At 35.5% G+C, this 23377-nt stretch overlaps 1 protein-coding gene across 1 annotated transcript in view; it reads left to right on the top strand.

Annotated features, from left to right (window-relative positions):
* Window positions 1–23377, top strand: part of lmbrd1 (LMBR1 domain containing 1) — a 93155-nt gene that overhangs the window by 31278 nt on the left and 38500 nt on the right. Inside the window, exons 5-9 of the mRNA XM_039737929.1 lie at window positions 3367–3434; window positions 6334–6422; window positions 15120–15193; window positions 17383–17508; window positions 19316–19468. Coding sequence (XP_039593863.1) covers window positions 3367–3434; window positions 6334–6422; window positions 15120–15193; window positions 17383–17508; window positions 19316–19468 — 510 coding nt within the window. The remainder of the gene's footprint in view (window positions 1–3366; window positions 3435–6333; window positions 6423–15119; window positions 15194–17382; window positions 17509–19315; window positions 19469–23377) is intronic.

Below are 23377 nucleotides of genomic sequence, written 5' to 3'. Positions count from 1 at the left end.
ATGCATCAGCAATTCTTCAAATCAGACTTCAGTCAAATCGAATTGCATTTGTCATACACAAATTTTAGACACAGTACAATATGTAGTTACATTCTTAGTTGCTTAACTATATTAAACTATATAGGTAAATAGACAGATATAAATATACAATAACACCATAACTTGTGTTTGCTGGCATTGAAATATAAAATACAATAGAAATAAAAAAGACAAATTAAAAATTGCGTGTCATATACTTTTTTCCTATAATCCTCTAGAAGTACAGTGATTCCTCGCTACATCGCGCTTCGACTTTCGCGGCTTCACTCCATCGCGGATTTTAAATCTAAGCATATCTAAATATATATCACGGATTTTTCGCTGGTTCGCGGATTTCTGTGGACAATGTGTCTTTTAATTTAAAATACATGCTTCCTCAGTTTGTTTGCCCAGTTGATTTCATACAAGGGACGCTATTGGCAGATGGCTGAGAAGCTACCCAATCAGAGCATGTATTACATATTAAATAAAACTCCTCAATGATATACGATGTGCTTTCCGAGCGGTGCTTGATTGTTTGCTTTTCTCATTCTTTCTCACTCTCTCTGACTTTCTCTGTGCCTGACGGAGGGGGTGTGAGCAGAGGGGCTGTTTGCACAGAGGCTGTTTGCCTAGAGCATACGGAGGCTCCTCTACAAAATGCCGCTTTATCGCGGTGCTTCGGCATACTTAAAAGCACAAAAGCACGTATTGATTTTTTGATTGTTTGCTTTTATCTCGCTCTCTCTCTCTGACATTCTCTGCTCCTGACGGCGCTCCTTTGAAGAGAAGATATGTTTGCATTCTTTTAATTGTGAGAAAGAAGTGGCATCTCTGTCTTGTCATGGAGCACAGTTTAAACATTTGACTAATGGGTGTTATTTCATGTCTAGGAGTTTCTAATAATATTAACAGTGTGGGTGAGTTTATAAGGACTTAAAATATATAAAAATAACCATAAAAAACATATGGTTTCTACTTCGCAGAGTTTCCTCTATCGTGGGGGTTGCGTTCCATAGATCGAGGAGGGATTACTGTATGTCATACTCCTGGGCAGTCTCGCTCACTATGATGTGCCGCTCACTATGATGTGCAGTGACACAGGAAAGAAGTGTGTCTCCTGCATGCTTGCTTGTCTCATTCACAGCAGTGTGAGAAGAAAGACATGCTCTTTACCATACTCCCCTTGTGCCCCACTCACCCCGTGATGAGAAAGAAAACCGTGCCTCTCAGACTCTTAATATCTTACATTCACCCCTGCTGAAGGCAGTGTTTGAGACAGCGAGATATGATCCTTCCTTATTCTCACTGTTCATGTACTGCCTGTGGGAGAAAAAATATTGGAAGTGTTCTTGCATTCTTCTGTTTGTTGAATTGACGGGTTTTGAAGAATATTTAAGTTGCATGTACAGTACAGTGCTGCTTAAGTGTTTGTGAACCCTTCAGAATTTTCCATATTCCTGCGTAAATGTGACTCGCACTGATTATACAACAAAATAGAATTTATTCTTGTATAGCCCAAAATCACACAAGAAGCACCACAATGGGCTTTAGCAGGCCCTGCCTCTTGACAGCCCCCCAGCCTTGACTCTCAAAGAAGACAAGGAAAAACTCCCAAATAAACCTTTGTAGGGAAAAAATGGAAGAAACCTTGCGTAAGGCAGTTCAAAAAGAGTCCCCTTTCCAGGTAAGGGGGTCAATACAATACGCAGAACAGAACAAGTCCTCAATACAGTATACAGATTTTACAAGTGCGGAGCAGAATTTAACAGTAGATATCCCGTAATATGATTTGGATTTGTTCAGAGTCCTGGAGACCTCAGCCATCAAGCTGCCTCCCCTGTTTGGCCATTCCACAGCTGAAATGACACTGGGCCAGCCAATCTGATGAAAGGACCCCACGATTCCTGCGATCCTCCATCAGAAACGACTTTACTTTAGGCAGGCAAAACAACTCGGCAGGTGGGCCGTGGAACCAAGTGCCACATTTGAGTTCCAAGAAGAGAAACGGAATAGGTGAGGGTTCATAACAAATTCTAACTATCATGTTACTTATGTTTTAGTGCTAATGACTAACAACAGAAATTCAGTCTGTATAGTTAATCAGCAGCTCTAGTCAGGATATGCTAAACTGAAGTAGTGAGTCTTCAGCTGGGATTTGAAAGCTGAGACCGAAGGGGCATCTCTTTTATAGTAGCAGGCAGACCACTCCACAGTTTAGGGGCCCTGTAACTAAAAGCTCGACCTCCCACTGTTATTATATTAATTCTTGGAATCCTAAGCAGACAGGCATCTTGAGATCTTAATGTGTACTCTGGTTTGTAATTCATGATAAGTTCAGACAAGTAAGCCGGACCTTGGCCATTTAATGCTTTATATGTTAAAAGGAGGATTTTGAAATCCACCCTAAACTTAACCGGGAGCCAACATCTGATTGACAACATCCGACTCTAATCTCACCTGCAAACTACGTGCTAGGTTCACATACATTTAAATGCCACTCACAAATATGTAATACTGGGTGATTTTTCCTCAATAAATAAATGACCAAGTGTGATATTTTTGTCTCATGAGTTTAGCTGGGTTCTCCAAATCTACTTTTAGGACTTGTATGAGAATCTGATGTTTTAAGTCATATTTATGCAGTAATATGGAAATTTCTGAAGGGTTCACTAACTGTGAAGCACCACTATAATTCAACATTCATCTGGTTCAACTGTTTTGCAAACATTTACAGATCTAGCACAACACTTGCTTTCTTCCTCAAAATATTGCTGGATCTGACATTTTAACTTTTTTTTAATGCCATTTTTTCTTGCTGATGTCCTATGATGCAATATGCCTATAAAATAGAATACCTAAATAATGAGTTATGTATTTAAGAGCAGACACCTGTAATAGTTCGTGGGGTTACAGCCCTACATAGGCAATCTTGGAGAGATTCATTATTTTGGATTCTGGTCACTCCTGTACAAAAATGGTTAATTTCAATAGTAAATAATAAAACATTCATGAGAATATATTTGCGTGCTGTAGTTAGTAGTAGTAGAATTGAGATATTTATTTTGAAATTCATACTTGCATGTCCAAAAAATATGCAACACGTCACCCCTCTTTAGGGCCAGATAAACAAGAATGCATTAAGAAAGATAAGTGGATGTTATTTAGTAGAAGTCATAAATTAACTTAAATAATGTATTCCTGTTTTAATGCATATATTTTTTCTTTTGAAATAGCTTGATTTCTTTGTGTCATATGGAATATATAGTTCCTTTTTTCCATGTTGGCTTGAAGGATGTAATAAATATGTATACACACACATCCTAATTTTTTTTTTTTCCTTTACAGCAAGTTAAAAATGCACTCAAGTACACTTTTGGTTTTATTGTTGTGTGTGCTGCGCTTCTTTTAGTAGGGTAAGTATTCTTAATTTTCAATAATTTTGCCAATTTTCATTTGGATGTTTGGCTACACTAAATTTTGTTGACATATAAAGACAAAAAATATCTTTCTTTTAGTTGTAGGTATTGAAAGGAATATTTTAAAAATGGATATGGTAACAACATAATTCATTACAACTGTTAGTCCTTACCTTGACAGATTACTTGTTTTGTGATCAAGAGAAACAGTCTAAAGTTGTTTAAGAGTGTGGTGTGAAAAGTGGAGGAGGGCTGGGAGAAAGGGTGTACTGTTGTGTGGGACATATCGTTCAGGTCAGAGACTAAATAAACAATAGATGGAAAATAGAGAGAGAGAAATATATTAATTGTTAAAAGGTAAATAGCAACATCAGAAATATCAAGTTACAAAACCTACGCATAGTGTAACATTCAGTTGTGTTTGGGAAGTTATTTAACTAGTGGCAAAGAGTCAGTTACCACACTTTTGTTTATTAAACATTTTTGTAACAATGAGTCAAATTATATATTAAAAAAAAAAGCTAAATTAGAATGTAGTTGCGTGCATCAGTAGACTTCATTAAATGCATGAATTTTACCAGGGCTTTACAGTGTTGTGTAGTTAAAATCTTTAGTGGAGCTTTCATAGACTGCAGATTCTAATTCATGTAATATGAAAATGCTGTTCTTTGTGGAGGGTCTCTGACTAATTGTAGTTTAAATTTCTTAAGCATAACATTTTTGAATTGCCCCTCGATGCATAATTATCATCTCTGTTGAAATTGCAAGGTAAAATTGTTGGCTGCCCTAGCCTATGATGCAGAGCAGGTGTAGAGCTTTTGTTTCTGAACGGATTTATTTTTTTAAAATGTTTCACTGGGATCTGAGTGTTCATGAGCCTTGCATGCAGGACAAAAACCACTCAAAGCTGTCCAATAACTGTCTGTTACATTTCAGCATTACTTGTAATTTCTTAATTTAGGTAATGACATCTGTTCTGTATGATATTTGTTTCCCTTTTTTCACTTTATATTGTTTTCATTAAATAAAGCATTGGGTCTCACACCAAAGAATGCCTAGCTCTGCAGAGAGTGAAGGAAACAGATTTGGGGGTCAGCCTTAGTAAACTTGGCAAATGTCTGTTAAACCAGTGATGATGTTTGTTTTCTTCTATAATCGTCAGTTATATTGAATGTATGACTTAAAGGTGTTTGTGAGGTCTATACAATTTTATGTGAAAACAGATTCTTAAATATTAATTTTAAAATACATAGATATTTAGTTGCAGATACCAAGTTCCATTCATATGCAGTTTTTCAAACCATTTCCTCAAAAGACACAATTGCACTAAACCGCTTCAGACAGGTTTGGTTTGTGCTGATTAGCTTCCTTATTTAAGTCTAAACTCCATCCACAATGGCAGCTGTGAGCAGATAAGCAAACAAGAAATGTGCTGTTACCTCAAGAAAAATAGATCCAAGAATCTGTGATAAATAGATTTCTGATTTCCTTTATTTATCACAGGGATGCCTTATAAACACAGAAGTCATGTTTTCTTAAATCTAAACCTTTGTCCCTTCAACATGGATGTTTATTTTTACGGCTTTTTTCATTCATCTTTGGACCCTGGGGCTCTTCAGTCCCTTTGTAAGCTGGTTTCAATTTAGAAGACAATTTTATGTGATATAAATTAATACAGTATATACCAGGATTGTGAAGAAAAAACTTGGAAAACGATTAACTTATCCTTTAAAACATTTTTAAAATTCTTTCAACAAATTCGAACATTCCTCTTACAAGTTGCTTCTCTGTATTTGTATATAATTTTAACTTTTTATAGCAATGACATTTCATTCTTTGTTTTTTATTCTAGTTTATAATAATTATGATCCTTTTTCTAGACTGTTCTGCATATTTGCATATACACATCTTAAACACAATATTATGATTTTTTTTTATCCTGATATGTTTTGTCTTCTACAAATTAGTGTTATTAGGATGATCTGTACATAAGTTAACTGTATTTTTTTTTTTGTCCAATTATCTGTAATTTGTAAAATTTAAGTTAGTGAGAGGGTTAGTTCTTCTTTGCTTAACAATGAATGAAATACAGCAGTGTAGGTACACCATTACACCAGTAGCTTTAAGTATATAGTTTTATAGTACAGGTATTGTCTCTTTTGGGCCATGATTTTATTATATGCCAGTGTTGTAGTTTGCTGTGCTTAATAAGCATTTGCCTGGAAAACAATTCTGTTAGTATTGTTTATTTTATTAATCTCCCTAGTTAGAGCATCTTGGAGAGGTAAAAAAGAGGTCAAGTTTCTGTTTTCAGCAAACATAAATTACATTTTTCAATGGTTGGTAGATTGTCTGATTTAAGTTATAGGATGTTTTGTTTTGGAGATAGAGTATTCCTTTACAACAGGTTATTCAGTAGGTAAAAGTACAACATATAGGTCCATTTTTTGAATGAGAACATTTAAGTGGCTAGTCAGGTGTGAGAGGAAGAAGCAAAAAAAAATACATTATATGGAATTGAAGAATTTATTGCTTATTAGTGTGATAATGACTTGGTAATAATTGGTTTATAGTTCACAATTGATCATTGTAAATCCATGAGTACTTATTTGCTGTCTGTTTTAATGTTACTTTTACCACATTGCTCAATCTAGTAAACAAATGTAAGAATTGGTTTTACAGTAAATGAATTCATACACACAATAAATTTGAAATATCCCTCACCTAGGTTTAAAAACTGTGTTTGTGGGTCTGTAGAACATCAATATCTGTACTACATAATACTATTTGCCTAACCATATAAGTTAACAAGCCAGCCTAATGAAGCATTTTTTTTTTTTACACCTGGCAGGAAAAGTGATTTTTTTTTCCCCCCTTTTTTTCTCCCCTTTTACAGAGCATTTGTACCCTTGGCAGCACCAACTAATCAAAACACAACAGAGTGGGAGAAAATTAAACACTTGTTTGAAGAGTTTGGTACTAGTCGTAAGTATAGAGAAACAGTAAAAAAGAAAACAAATTGTAAAAAGATGGTGCTGAAGTAAAAATGGTTGTTTATGTCTAGCCTCCATATTTGTTTGAGTATTTCATTTCTCAAGTTCGTGTTAATTACCAAAAATAAGCATGCAGCTTTGCAGACTTGTGTGCGCTCAATTAAAACCAGCTATCCTTGGATTTAGTTTTGAATTAAGCCAATTTGCAGGATGCTAACCCTAATGCTACTCAATATGTAATGGGAAATTGTAAGGGTAGAGTATGAAGCCCAGGTTCTTAATCAAAACATGTGGTCACGACCAGTTAGAGCTAAAACACTTCTCTTCCAGGTAGGATCTATTCCAGGGTAGGATTTTAGCACTCTTTACTGAAGGAGATGTGTACACTTTAGTAACTTTGTTTCTTTTAGCATGAAGCATATTGTAAGCATATGGTTTACAGTTCGATCAGCTTAACGTTTATCACCGATTGCAAGGACAAAGACAGAAGCAAGGATACTCATGTCTATTTCTACAACCCACCACCACTACCTGTCAAATTTAAAGATAGCTTAGACAGGCAATAGTCAAATACAATAAAGCCACATACGCTGAAATTTAACGGTAAGTTCAAAAGGCTTAAGTTTGCAGACAGTTTCAGATCATACTGCTGAATTTCATTAGCACCCTTACATTTTTGCTAAAGTTGACGACACCTTGCATAACTACTAGTCAAGAGGGGATGTCAAACTTGATGACTTCAGTCGTCTTGAGGATGTCTGATGACACCATTATGAATTGTAGGGGTATGACAAATTGCATGATTCTGTGGCGATTCTCCAGTGGTGTTTTAAATTTCTGTAGTGAGTTTGCTGCCTGCCAATTAACCAGGTATGAACTACTTATAATTGACATCTTTAAGTGATTCCTTTGTTTGTCTCATTGCTGTTTGAAATGACATTCAGTTGAAAAGTAACTCAACACTAGATTTATCTTTCTTTCATTTAGGTTATGATCTCTAAAATTTAGATTTAACAGAGATGTTTTTGTTATAAAAACATATAAAGAACAGCGAATACAAAAAAGAGATTACCCTTTGACATTATTTTATATTTTTCATATTGAATTTATCTTCAGCTAAATTAAAAAAAAAAAACACTCCGAGAAGAATCACAGATGGCCAAAGAAGTAGTAGACATTTTGGTCATCCTTATTTAGTTATTGACATGTTTTATTACATCAGTCTTCATTTATGGAATTATTATGACCCTGCTGGTGAATTCATCACATTAAAAGAAAAAATTGGGTCTGTTATTAAGTTTTCTTTAATAATTCTGTGACACCAAACTGAGAAAGTATTTTTACAGGTGTATATATTTAAAAAAAAAAAAAAAGTCTTGTCTGCACAGGAGTGACCATGTCATGAAAAACTTCTTGAAAATAAGATATACTGTAACTGCATTCAAAAACCTAGAAAAATAACTTGGGAGCTGCAAGCCTCCTCAGTTATGATCAGTGTTGAAGATTTCTGCATCAGAAAGACTCGAAACAGTAGTGGTTTCCATGGCAAAAACAGTGAAGCAGAAACCAGTGTTCACTAATAAAAACGCTGAGTACTTGCCTCAGGTGGTTTTCAAACCTGAGTGGTACTCAGCACCTAGGTTATACCCAGCAGTTTTTTTTACCATTTTCTGTTAGTCAAGGTCAAAATTGAAACGTATTGGTGGGAAAACTGCTGCTTACATGGTGTTTGCTAATAACTCATTTTACCCATTTTTTTTTCTGTTGCATGGTAATATTCGCCGTGCAGTAATCATGTGATGGGAGAGAATGGTGAAATAAAAAAGAACACTAAATGTTAAGCCAGGCTTGCAGCATTGTACCTTGCAGCCTTTGGACCCACGTTATCATATGTATGTAGGGAATTTGACATTGCCTTGTGCATTTGTATTAATTTAGATGTGCTGGTTTGACTGCTTGCTTGCCTACTTTTGGGATTTAGACAATTAAGTTGTTTTTGTATTTTTTTTTTTCCCCCCCACCTCTGACCGTTGTCAGACTATGACATTATCACAGCTATGCTCATTCTGATCTGCAAAGTAATTTTGTTTGGCACTGACAGTAGCCTTTCCGCGTATCACCTTCAGAGCTTGGTTGCTGTGCTGCAGAGTTGATTTAAGGTTGTAGTGCTGACCATTTCTTAGACCACAGTGCCTTTGTTATTGGTGAGAAAAGCTCATGTTTAAAATTGGAAATGTTCAGGGCAGCATTTAAGCATTTGTGTGTGTGTTGTGCATTTTTGCATCAAGACATGTTGACCTTCTAACAGTGAAGAAACTTTTACTTTTGCTCTGTAATTCAAGAGAAGATCAAGCTGTCTGACCAACAATGAAACAAAAGAAAATCTCTTAAATGGCTTAGACACATTCCAAACCTAACTCCTCTGTGGCGATATGGAAGAGCTTTAAGCAGTCTTTTTCTATTTGAAATTCCCAAAGTTGAAATAGTTCTGAATGGATGAATAGGCCATTTGGTCTCCAGAGTCCCAGGGGGAAAAAAAAAATTAATAAATGAGAAAATAATTTGACATATCCATCGGGCAAGATGTCCAACTACTTAGTTCAAAGTAGCTTTTTACTTTTAGACATGAAACACTGGGTATTGTGTAACTTTATTAAATAAATAAAATAATAAAATACCAGGCTTTCAAGTTATTAGTTCCTTCTCCTTTTTTATATATTAGGTCTTTATTGAAGATCGTATTAAACATTTTAGAGTGACTGTAAACTAAAAAAAATTCTCATTTAATATTAGTTCCCTTAACAATATTGAAAGCTGGCAATAAATTTGTAAACAACTGTATCATCAGCTTTACTTCTCATAATACACATAGAAAATCTAAAGCCTGCTAAGGTAACCTTTATGAACTTAAGCAATCATGCCACAATTCACATAATCCCTCAAGTCGAACAGTGAAATTGGAGAGGTTACATCAGAATTCACAAGTCCATTTCATAGATGGATTGAATTTTAGGTGTACTTTTTTATGGATTGACAGTAGTGTTCCTGGGAATCACAAAGCAAATGATTAGCCTGCCAACTAAGGAATCTTTGAATTTTTTTTTTTCATATACTTTTTTTTTTTTTCCACTGAGTAATATGCATTTATGACTATCACAAAATAAGCTGTGAATTTCATAGTTGTTTGATGGCTGTGAAGTGGATTAATCTATAAACAGCTTCAGAAGAGAGTAAAATCTTGCTTGCAACGATAAATTTATTTCTTACTACCTTGGATTGAGCCTTGCATCAAAATACACTTTCCATCTCCGAGGTAGCTAAGAGGAGATTTATAACACAAACACATATCTGTAAACTTTATTCATGTGTTGTGTTTTTTTTGCACCCTGTTTTGGTGGCATAGCCTCATCTGCCATAGAGTATGCAGTATATGCTTTCTTTTTATCTTTTTTTTTTATTATTTTTTTTATTGAGTAAGATCAGTACTGGATAGTACAGTTTCTTTTAAATTGGAGTTAATTTTGGATCTGATCTCTTTGTAAAAATACAAAGCTCTACCCCGAATGGCATATTATCAGAATTTTGCAGTGTTTGACAATAAATTTCAGCAGCGTATTTGTCAAATCAACCCCACTATTTATATCGCACAGATCTCTCACCATCTGAAACAGAAATCTAAATTTGAATATTTAAGATCTTTAATTAATATTGCTATCATGTTTAGCCAAAAGTTCATTCAGATGACTAACTTTTTGTTCAGAGCATAATTAAAATATGGCTTCATCTGATTAAGATTGTTACAAGTTGTTTTTAAGTGATCTTGTGTAGTTTATTTTTTAAATAAGTATAACTAAAATGTCTGAATAAAAACTTCTAAGTGAAACTTCTGAGACTAAGAAAATAACATAGCCATAATTTCTGTTCTAATACATTCACTTAGTTTACAGTAATATGAGTATCATTTGTCTAAGTGAAAATAGTTTATTGCAGAGGTTCCCAAACTTTTTTTTTTTTAAGCCCAGGGCCTAAAAAATAATATGCCATACACTCACCTAAAGGATTATTAGGAACACCATACTAATACGGTGTTTGACCCCATTTCGCCTTCAGAACTGCCTTAATTCTACGTGGCATTGATTCAACAAGGTGCTGAAAGCATTCTTTAGAAATGTTGGCCCATATTGATAGGATAGCATCTTGCAGTTGATGGTGATTTGTGGGATGCACATCCGGGGCACGAAGCTCACGTTCCACCACATCCCAAAGATGCTCTATTGGGTTGAGATCTGGTGACTGTGGGGGCCATTTTAGTACAGTGAACTCATTGTCATGTTCAAGAAACCAATTTGAAATGATTCGAGCTTTGTGACATGGTGCATTTTCCTGCTGGAAGTAACCATCAGAGGATGGGTACATGGTGGTCATGAAGGGATGGACATGGTCAGAAACGATGCTCAGGTAGCCCGTGGCATTTAAACAATGCCCAATTGGCACTAAGGGGCCTAAAGTGTTACACCACTACCTCCAGCCTGCACAGTGGTAACAAGGCATGATGGATCCATGTTTTCATTCTGTTTGCACCAAATTCTGACTCTACCATTTGAATGTCTCAACAGAAATCGAGACTCATCAGACCAGGCAACATTTTTCCAGTCTTCAACTGTGCAAATTGTATCCTCTTTTTCCTATTTGTAGTGGAGAGGTGTGGTACCCGGTGGGGTCTTCTGCTGTTGTAGCCCATCCGCCTCAAGGTTGTGCGTGTTGTGGCTTCACAAATGCTTTGCTGCATACCTCGGTTGTAACGAGTGGTTATTTCAGTCAAAGTTGCTGTTCTATCAGCTTGAATCAGTCGGCCCATTCTCCACTGACCTCTAGCATCAACAAGCCATTTTCGCCCACAGGACTGCCGCATACTGGATGTTTTTCCCTTTTTCACACCATTCTTTGTAAACCCTAGAAATGGTTGTGCGTGAAAATCCCAGTAACTGAGCAGATTGTGAAATACTCAGACCGGCCCATCTGGCACCAACAAACATGCCACGCTCAAAATTGCTTAAATCACCTTTCTTTCCCATTCTGACATTCAGTTTGGAGTTCAGGAGATTGTCTTGACCAGGACCACACCCCTAAATGCATTGAAGCAACTGCCATGTGATTGGTTGATTAGATAATTGCATTAATGAGAAATTGAACAGGTGTTCCTAATAATCCTTTAGGTGAGTGTATATGCCCAATGCTGCAAAGTATAGCATGATCTTGGATATCGGTCACTGCTAACAGTAATAACATGGCATGATTTGGGGAAAACATTAGGCCTTTCAAAAGCAAAGTAAATGCGTAATTGCAGTAAACCACAGACACTTGTGTGATCAAACATTGTTTGATATCTCAAGGTCAAGGGTTCTCAACCTTTTTTCTTGACATATCTCCTCCAGGAACTGAATGTTTCAAAATGCCACAATTAAATTGTTAAGTACTGAACCCTGGTTAAGCACAAATAAATAAAGGTGGTATTTCTTAAACAATATCCTAATCTTGTGTTTTAGGTTAGATTTTTACAAGTGATTTCTGATCATTTTTGTGCATGTGTGTTTGTCTTCTAGTTTTTCTTATGTAAGACAAATTATTTTTTTTAAATTAATCTATGTTTATACAAGAATAATAGAGTGCTTTGAGATGATGTAAAAATTGAAAGTTTAATATTTTCATTCTTTAAAAATGCAAAAAATTTACAATTACATGTGAATTTAGATCAAAGTTAGTATTCACAACTTACATCCAACTTCAGGTTAAAAAAAGAGCAAAATGACTCGTGTGCAGGCCGTGTCTGCTTCTTGCCTATAGCCTTTAGGTTCTCCCTGTTCTTGTATTTATTTTATAAGAAAGAATGAGGGCTCCTGAACATTCGCAATTCTGCCCAAAACAATAACTCTATTGCGGATTAATTTTAAACACTACAATGTAATGCTTTTATATATTTGGTTTTATTATAATAATTGTTAGCATTTATCTTTGATTCTTATTTTATATTCCTCTGCATTAATATTATATTTTTTTAGAAATGTTATAAATATGATGGTACAATAAAATTTGATTACAAAACTAAACATATAGTCATACTGGCGGATTGGGCCTCAGCGAGAGAGAGAGAGAGAGACACTTTGCAAACTTCTTCTTGGTTGAGAAAGGCAGCACTCGCCTGTTAAGATGCTCTTTTTCACAAAAATCCTTTGGTTTGAATGTGTGGTTTCCAGCTGGTCTAGAATCGGGGATAGTTGCAAAGTGGTGTGGAAGGGGTTATCTTGGACCCCAGGTAAATAGAGAGACTTCATGTTGGCGCAGCGTTGGACAATAAGGAGGATAATAAAGCGGGGTAGGTGAGACTGGAATGAAGTCATCCAGCAGGAGTCGCCATGAGATGATGCATACCTGCACATAATTTTGTAACGCTGTGTTTTATATTCCATCTCGGACAACTGGAATGGACATTAACAGTGCAACATTTTTGTACCTGTCTTAGGTTTATAACTTTTTACGGACATTTTTTTTTCTGATTTGACTACTGTTGCCTTGACATTTGTCTGTCTCGAAGTAATTGCCACAATTAACAACAGCAGTCATTTTACAGTTTTGTAATTGCTCGTTCTAATGGAATAATTTTTATCTTTCAGTATCCGTGGTGCTTTTTTCTTGTGAGCACATCAACCATGCATTTATTTTGAAAACTTTGGAATACAGTAGCCAGAATGAATGTTAAAAGAAATATTTAATGTTATTTTCTCTTATCAGTGAAACAAAGCATACATATTAGTAATAATAATGCATTTTATTTATATTATGCAAATTAAGTCCAAAAGACATAGCAGTAGCCACTGCATTGTCATTCTGCGTTCAGATAATATAGGAAAATTAGTTGACACAGCATTCTAGATCTTGCTAGCTGGTACTAAATTTAAAATGCAACTTTTGAAGTGTTAAATGCAGGTGATTAATAATGCCATGTCAGCTGAAGGAGCACACCACAAGCACTCCTTGGTCAAGTGGGTATGTCTCCCTTGTAGAAAATTTGAGGTTTGGCTTGTTTACATTTCTATGACCAATGTCTCTTTAAGATATGTCAAAGTAAATGCTGTACTTTTAACTCACTTTCGATAATTCCACTATAAATGATGACCTGCACCTTTAATCAGCAGTGGATAAGAAGCCATTACTGGGGAACATGAAGCCAAACAGTCATTCAGCCAATGAAATATCAACATGTCCTAATGCAGTAAAAGGAATTTGATTCTCTTCAAAGTACACTCGCACAAAAAACAGAGAGCAATTTCCTTCATGTCATTCAGAGAACTGATTCGAGTCCAAGGAAGATTTCATCATTTGAGCCGATTTCTGTCTACAATGGAACAAAGTTTTTTTTTTTTTGTTTTTTTTTTAATTTCTCAGCTGAGTGCTACCTACTGTTTACTTTGTTCAAGTATTGTCAGAAATCCTTTGATAATGCAAATAATCTATTTTGCATGGATCCTGGGGACTGTACCTCAGGCTCAATCATGGAATCAAGAAAACCAAAACAAAATAAAAAAAAAAAAAAAAATTATATCCTTCCTGCAGAAAAAGAGATCAGATCTTGGTCATGGAATGATTACTTAAAATAGTTGTGGTGATTTGCTTTGAGGGGCACTGCTTTAGATTATGGTAGAAGAAAATGTAGTTAGTTATGCGGTCTAATACAGTGCATATTTTCTGTGCTTTGTACTATATTGTCAATGTTTTACACCTCCTGGACCCAAAATATAATAGACAAATGTGTTTGAATGTGTGCAAAATATGCATTTTGCAGATTTTCTTAAGATAGGCGATGTGAGCTATTATCTTTACACCTGCAGCTATATATTGCACTGTTTTATTTAGTGTGACATGCTTAAGACAGTACAGTATAAGTGAGAAATGAGTCACTGTGCTATCAATTTGCACAACTTTCATCATTGAAGATTCCAGTGTAAGTTTACAGATGTACTGACACCCAATAGTAGATGAAAATTTTAATTCGGTGCCATTTGAGGGGTAGCGTCAAAATGTATGCCAATTGGAGGCAGGTGACTGAGTATACAATATTTCCCAAAGATTGGGTCTAATGTTGAGTGATCCTGGAGAGGTGAATATGTTGTAAAATCTTAAATTGTTATAGTCTGTGTCTAGAGCAGTCTTATTTGTAGGTTTCTGCTCATCTGATAATGCCATGTAATGTTTTGTGACAGCTATTGGTAATAAAAGTAAATAAAGGTACAAATTACATTTGTTATAGCAAGCAGGATATTTTGGCCAGAAGTGGAAGATGTACTGTATTTTTGCAGGAGGTTGTATAGTGGATACAGGAGAGTTATTGAAATGATACCAAGGCAATGCCAATGTATAACATGAATAAGATAAAGAAAAGAGTACTTTAGTGGATGGATGAGATACACCAGATTCTCTAGAAGGTCTACCATAGTTCAGATGAGTTATGAAGAGTGTGATAAAGGACATGTATCCCTTTCACTTAATGTAGTAAACTAAATATTTGAGCATGCTTAATATTTTTTGGGAAAAAACATTACAGTTTATTCCCCATTTTAACTTTGGAAGAGAATCTTTGTACATTCTCTCTCAATATGTTTCTTTCATGTGAATTTTGTTGTTTGGTTTGCAGGTGGATTATCTGCCTTGTCATTTTCCATTAGTTCTCTGACCTTGATTGGAATGCTGTCAGTGATCACCTACACTGTAAGTAACAGTCACTTGCATGTGTTTAATTAAACTTTGTATTTGAAAAAGGTAGCCATAAATATTGAAATAATTAATGTTTGAATATTTTAAAATGTGTTCATTGTGTAATATTAAGGAATTCTTTGTTCTTTATACTTGGCAATGCTTGACTAAAAACCTTGTAGTGCCCACTTCTATGGGGTTTTAATTTGTTGGTAAAGGGTAAAAGGCGTATTTTTAATTTGTTAAACATTTTAGAAATTAATATTTCTATTGTATTTGTTTTTAGAATCATTTTAAAAATACATTTTTAAATCAGAAATTTATTCCAGTGAATGGCTAAGGTATTTGCTTTTGGTAAAATGTCAAAGTATAAAAGTATCCTATTTAAAATATACTTTATATACAGTATTTGTGTTATGTGTTAACTGTTGTGGGTTCTGTGTGTGACTACATTTTGAAAGCTTACACTCTAACACTTTATTTCAAACTCAAGAGAGGGAAGTGAAAAGTGTGTGTAATTAGAAACGTAAGTACACAGGAAAACAGATGCAACTTAGCAGAACCTAAAAGTGGCAATTTACAGAACAAGAGCGCTCCCTCCGGCAGGCAGAGCACTATATAATCACTTCACTTCTAGCTCTTTTTTTCTAACCAGCTCTTTTATCAGAGTTTCTGACAGCTTCTATCCCATGTGAGCAGCAGAGCTGTGCCAGGATAAGCTGTGTAATGAGAACAACTAAAACCACTTAGAGAGGGATGTTTGCTGCAATTTGTTTTTTAGCTTCTCCACTCATGGCAATTGGTGCTTTGTTCACAATGCTATACATCATGATTGTGAACTCTGTTTTTAAAAAGTAGTTGGAGCTACAAAACCTGCAAGAGATTATTATGTGTATCTAACCTAGTGAAAAGGAATAAGGAACAGACGAGAGGCTTGTGTGTCTGATATCTGCCGTTTTACACTAGAAATTACCTCGAGGTATCAAGTAACCAGCACTGAAAGTCAACCTGACTAATGTTTCCACTCGCTGTAACAACCTAAAGTAAAATAAAGGCAAACCCTTGTTCTCAATCTGAATCCTAAATGATATAAAAACAATGACATTAAGTAAGGATTATGTATATGTTACTATTGTTTGTGCATCTTTTTACTAGAAATGTATTTGTTTTTAATGTGCACAATTCATATTTCCTCAGATGTTAAATATTTTCAGTATAGAAACAAGAAACTGATAGAAACAATAAGGCAAATGTAATGCATCTACAAATTACCTAGTGACCTAGTAAACAATTAGCAAATCAGTTACTTTGCCTTTCTCTTATTATTTTTCTCTCCTGGGTAAACCAGTTTTGTGAGCTCTCATTGAAATTTTTTAAAAGACGTTTGCGTTTTTTTTTTTTTTTGCAAAAGAAATATAGTACATTTATCTGTCCTCTGGGGTACTTATCAGCAATTTGCATATGCTCCTGGGAGAAGTCATCTTGTTTAAGCTTCAAATGAGGTAAAATGTTCTATTCAAGAAGACAGATTTCTTCTAATCCTTGATAGTCTAGCTAATGTGCCCCTTGGCCTTTTCACATATTTTTACAAGCAGAGACATCTTTTTGGGTTATCAGTCAGATATTGTACTTTATTAAATTATCATGAAATGACTCCTACATTCCTGTAGTGTTTTATTAATTCCCCATTCCATTTATGGATTTGGCAAAAAAGGCATTTTTTTTTTTTTTTTAAACAAAGCCTTGAGTAAAAGTAGAATTTTTTTATTTATCTATGTTTACTGATTAAAAGCATTTTATTTCAAAATAGTTTTCATAGAGTACACATTTCATGTGTGTTGTAATTTTAACTTCAAATGTATTTTGAAAGTGTACATTGTTGAAAGCTACATAATAGGAATATATTAATTGCAGAAGTACACAGATGCAAGAAATATATATATTTAGCCAATCTACATTTGATTGTTAATACATCATGGAGACTGGATACTTGTAACCAAAGTCTCTGTGAAATGTGCTAGCTCTCAGAGTATAACACAAGATGGCAGCATTAGCCAAATATTCACATTTAATATACACCTGGGAATTATTTTTAAGATTTTTATTTTTATCTGTGCATTTTTTGTCTTGCACTAAACACATTATTTATGTTCAGGCTCAAAGCAAATGCTGTATAATTTTTAAAATAGTGCTTTTTTTTTTAGGCCTATGGCATGTCAGTTTTGCCCCTCAATCTCATTAAGGGCACAAGAAATCTAGCATATGAGCGACTTGAGAACACAGAAGACCTTGAAGATGTTGAGAATCAGATTGAAAAGATTAAATCAAAGGTTTGTGCAAGTATATGCTGTTTGTTAAAAGCACAATTTCAACATATACAGTGGTGTGAAAAACTATTTGCCCCCTTCCTGATTTCTTATTCTTTTGCATGTTTGTCACACAAAATGTTTCTGATCATCAAACACATTTAACCATTAGTCAAATATAACACAAGTAAACACAAAATGCAGTTTTTAAATGATGGTTTTTATTATTTAGGGAGAAAAAAAATCCAAACCTACATGGCCCTGTGTGATAAAGTAATTGCCCCTGAACCTAATAACTGGTTGGGCCATCCTTAGCAGCAATAACTGCAATCAAGCGTTTGCGATAACTTGCAATGAGTCTTTTACAGCGCTCTGGAGGAAGTTTGGCCCACTCATCTTTGCAGAATTGTTGTAATTCAGCTTTATTTGAGGGTTTTCTAGCATGAACTGCCTTTTTAAGGTCATGCCATAGCATCTCAATTGGATTTGGGTCAGGACTTTGACTAGGCCACTCCAAAGTCTTTATTTTGTTTTTCTTCAGCCATTTAGAGGTGGATTTGCTGGTGTGTTTTGGGTCATTGTCCTTTTGCAGCACCCAAGATCGCTTCAGCTTGAGTTGATGAACAGATGGCCGGACATTCTCCTTCAGGATTTTTTGGTAGACAATAGAATTCATGGTTCCATCTATCACAGCAAGCCTTCCAGGTCCTGAAGCAGCAAAACAACCCCAGACCATCACACTACCACCACCATATTTTACTGTTGGTATGATGTTCTTTTTCTGAAATGCTGTGTTCCTTTTATGCCAGATGTAACAGGACATTTGCCTTCCAAAAAGTTCAACTTTTGTCTCATCAGTCCACAAGGTATTTTCCCAAAAGTCTTGGCAATCATTGAGATGTTTCTTAGCAAAATTGAGACAAGCCCTAATGTTCTATTTGCTTAACAGTGGTTTGCATCTTGGAAATCTGCCATGCAGGCCGTTTTTGCCCAGTCTCTTTCTTATGGTGGAGTCGTGAACACTGACCTTAATTGAGGCAAGTGAGGCCTGCAGTTCTTTAGACGTTGTCCTGGGGTCTTTTGTGACCTCTCGGATGAGTCGTCTCTGCGCTCTTGGGGTAATTTTGGTCGGCCGGCCACTCCTGGGAAGGTTCACCACTGTTCCATGTTTTTGCCATTTGTGGATAATGGGTCTCGCTGTGGTTCACTGGAGTCCCAAAGCTTTAAAAATGGCTTTATAACCTTTACCAGACTGATAGATCTCAATTACTTCTGTTCTCATTTGTTCCTGTATTTCTTTGGATCTTGGCATGATGTTTAGCTTTGGAGGTGCTTTTGGTCTACTTCTCTGTGTCAGGCAGCTCCTATTTAAGTGATTTCCTGATTGAAACAGGTGTGGCAGTAATCAGGCCTGGGGGTGGCTACGGAAATTGAACTCAGGTGTGATACACCACAGTTAGGTTATTTTTAAACAAGGGGGCAATTACTTTTTCACACAGGGCCATGTAGGTTTGGATTTTTTTTCTCCCCAAATAATAAAACCATCATTTAAAAACTGCATTTTGTGTTTACTTGTGTTATATTTGACTAATGGTTAAATGTGTTTGATGATCAGAAACATTTTGTGTGACAAACATGCAAAGGAATAAGAAATCAGAAAGCGGACTAATAGTTTTTCTCACCACTGTATAACATTTAAAAGGTTAATTTTACTGTACGGTATTTTTTTACTACTACTAAAAGCAATCATTCTGTTAATTTAAGGAGAACATTTTTAGTGTTCATTTTTTAATAATATTGTCCCTCCTTTATCTCCCTACCTATATTCTAGTGTGCAGATGGAAGGCCGTTGTCCACAAGGGATAGAAGGACACTGCACAAGTTAGAAGGAAAATTGCAAGTGCTTAAAAGAAGAGACAGACACCTTGAAAGTGCTGAAAAGAATGTTTGTTTAAAAGTCTGCAGTATTTTACGTCCTTTAAAGGTACTTAATTTTTTGTGAAACTATTTAGTTACTTTGTTAGTTACTACTGTTTCATTCATCTGGTATGAGTTTTATGAACTGTAGGAATTTTACTTTCATCCAAGTTGATTAGAGTTTCCCCCTTTGGCTGCAGTTTGAAACTTGTGAAAATGTTTCAGTAGCTAAAGGAAAATGTTTGATTGCTTTATCTAGACAGTGCTGTGATTATAGCTGTGTGGTTTAAAAAGGAGAAAGGGAGACATGGGATGTGGTGGTGTTCTGGCTGCCTTTTGGTAGAAATTTGCGCCTTATAATTCCATGTAGTCACATTTACCACTGTAGTAGACTTACAAAAGATTAAATGATTTTATATTTTTCAAACACGGTGTTCATTTAGCAACCTTTTTTCACCAGGTACGTTAGCCATTATTTCTATCTTTCTTTGATTGACTTGTTCATCACACATTCTAGCCCTTTTAGTGGATACCAGATGACATTATGTTTGGGCATAGATGCTGAACACCTCTGTTATAATAATACACACTCAGTCCCATTCCCTAATATATATATTGTGATGGACGTCTGGGGTGGATTAATGTCCTGGCTGAGATAAGCCCTATTCCCTTACTTGGCCTGTAGGCCGATGGGATGGGTGGTTAGACGCAAGGCATTCTCTGTTTCAACCACGATGCTGGAATGGCTTGCCAGAATGGAAGGAGAAAAGGATGGACTGGCATCCTGGTGGTGTTGGGTAAAAGACCCTTACCTGATCAGGAGGCCAGTGTAATGGATGGACATGGGGAGAGAGCTTTCCAAGACAGTATGCTACTTTTATACACTAGGTGGAGGCATTCCTGTGCCACTGTACACATGCCTGAAGTATCTTCTGGGAATTGTCCCATAGGGGCAGCTCTGCTGGGTTCTGTGGGCTTTACTGCATGGATATACAGTGATTGGCTGTCCCTACTTTTGTGGGGCTTTCATCTTACCTAGAAGTGCTTCTCCATACAGTGTTCCAACACTAGAAGTACTTCTGGGTCCTGCAAAAAGAAAGACTGGAGATGGAGTTAGGAGAAACTGGACAACACTTGCCTGGAAGAGTGAAGGATTGAGGATAGGAAAAAGAACAGAAAGAAAGAGTTGGTTGTTGTGAGACCCGTAGAAATGTATTTTGTTTAATAAAAACATTTATTTGCTCCTGGGACTGAAGTTGGTTCAGTTGTCTAACGTTTGGGGTTCTGCGACATCCCATAGTAATCATTACATATGTATATAGTTTTTATATATAGATATAAGATATATATAGATATAGATATAGATATAGAGAGAGAGAGAATGAGAAGGGGCCTGAGTTGCCTTGAGAGCTTACATATTGTATTTTTTCTTGTTAGCCAATAAAAGGTGTCATTTTGCTTAACTTCTCACTATACAGTGCTCAGGTATACCTTTCCAGAAGACCAGTGGTGTTATATGTACTCGTGGCTAAGGCTGCTTTGTAACTCTGAAAAGACAGACATTTCAGAAGAAAATTGAGGACTTTATAAAAGGCCTTTCCTTATGATACTATAGTTTACATTCTCTTATGGTCTTTTACAAATGTCCTTTGATTTTGGCAACACTTCATGTTTTCTTGAAATATGTTCATTGGCAAGCTAATAATAGTCAGTCATTCTCAAGCCCACTTTCTCCAATTCAGAGGAATAGAGCAGAAGAGCCTATTCTGGTAGCACATGGCACAATGCAAGAAAAGGGCCTGGACAGAGTACCAGTCCATCACTGTGTCCACTTTACACTGGATCATTTAGTCAGACCTTACAAGGCTTTGAAAATGTGGTGCAAACACTGGACTACCCAAAAGACAAGTACAGTTCACACGGAGTGCATGCAAATTCCACGCAGGCAATGTATGCTAGGTCTAGAAAGTGACAGTACTAATCAGTTTTCACTACTATGCCAGTCAGGCTAAGAACTGCATTTAAGTAATATCTCAGAAATTAACAGCATTCACCTTTACAGCCATATATTGACTGCTCATTGTCTTAAAACTGCAGAACCATTATATTCTGACAGTAAAGCAGCATTGTATAGATTAAAATGTTTATTTTTCTCAGCATATTTTATTTTACAATCTCTAGATTTTTTTGTATTACTGTAGCAATGCAATTTTTCCTCAGCTACTCGGGATTTTTGGGTAAATGAGTGAAATTCTCTACTTGCAAAATTAAAAAAAATATATATTTAGAGATAAATAGAGATTACATTATTTGAAAGATTGGCTGATACCTATCTTCTGAAAATTGTATAAACTACTGTAAGCATCTGGAGTGAGTTGAGACTTTTAAGATTTGAGTAAAATATTAATATACAATTGTTTTTTAAACACTATCAGAAAACCCAGAGTCAGAAATCCCCACTTGTGTTAAATTTCATAAATGTAAAAATGCAAACTAAATTCAGAAATGAATTTCAATCCCTGATCATAAACAGCTGTAGGATGAACTGTGGCTCCCAGATTTTACATTTTTAATGGACATGACTGGCATGCTGAGCAACCTCAGTTTAGAGCTGCAAGGCAAAGGCAGTAATGTCATTGATATGACTCTAGTGGATGTTAGAATTACTGACTTCAAAGATAGAATATTATACAACCTCAGAGCTAGAAAATCAGAGATAGGATTGGGCAGAAATTCACAGGGCAGGGCAGTCTGCATAGTCCAACCTCAGAAAGTCTTGGTAAACTTTAGAAAAATTTCCAAGATTTTGCATTACTTAAACCTATTGTAGCATTCATTTGCTGCAGGAGGAGATGTTGATGCGCTGATCTCCAAAATCGTATTTTTATTCCACTTGGGTACATCCGCATTGGAGGATGAAATTTTGTCACTGCACTTTGACATTTAGATGAAAGCAAGGGCCACTGCTAGACAGTTGTGGAACTTCTAACACCAGGAAAAATATCCAAATATGAGACTTGCTTGACAGCTTTTTTCTTTTTTTGGCCCGACCTACTTAGGTGAATCGTTGTGTTTTTTTAATAGTGTAAAGCAGTCAGACTTTTAAGGGCCATCTGAATGTTCTGATAATGGGCTTTTATCTATGTTTTAAATGGCTGTATTACCATTTAGAACTATATAAAAGGTTTATTAGTACCTTCGTAACCTAATCAGCAGCAGACTGTCAAAGAAAGATGTGTGTTTTTATTCCATGGTTTTTATTTTGCAGAATGAGCCTGTTCTATGAATGCATCCGTTTTATTGTATTGCAAATAAAATTGTGGTCTTGACTTCATGTGTTTTTTCAAGTATGTGGCATCTTCTCACACAAACGTGTAAGTTTTGCTGTTTTGAAAAAAGTGCCACAAGTCTAAATATAAGTCAGTTGAGTTTACTATTTATAAGAGCACATCTTTAATGTATTAAGCTTTTGGGTATTTTGAAGTATATATCATCTAATAAAAAAAAAAAAAAAAAATCTCATGTTTCACAAAATTTCAACATCTGAATTTCTTAAACTAACTGCCTTTTATCATATATGTAGGATGCTTTTTTAATTATGAGGGAAGCTGTATTGGAGAATAAATATAATAAAATGAAAGTCAAGTATTTCAATGTTAATTTTTGTGACAGTTATTCATGCGAGTCCATTGATGGTTAAATGTTTTAACTATACTGTGTCTGTAGCTTGTTTTGACATTTAAAATGTTCATTGTTATTGATGTCACCTTTTTCTCCCATTAGTTCCTACCAATGCACACTCTTGGTTTGACTTGTACTTTTAATTTTGATTTTTGAAATCTTAGTCCTCATAGTATTATCACTGCCTAAATTAAGTTATAATAGTAGTACAGTATAGGTAGTATTTTCACTTATACAGAGCACAGTGAAATTCTTACTTGCCGGCCTGAACAACCATTTGCCATGATGAGCTTAA

Source organism: Polypterus senegalus, chromosome 16 (assembly GCF_016835505.1).
Source record: "Polypterus senegalus isolate Bchr_013 chromosome 16, ASM1683550v1, whole genome shotgun sequence".
Classification (NCBI taxonomy): Eukaryota; Metazoa; Chordata; class Cladistia; order Polypteriformes; family Polypteridae; genus Polypterus; species Polypterus senegalus.
Note: the sequence above shows the minus strand (reverse complement) of the source record. Positions and strands in the feature narration are given on the sequence as shown.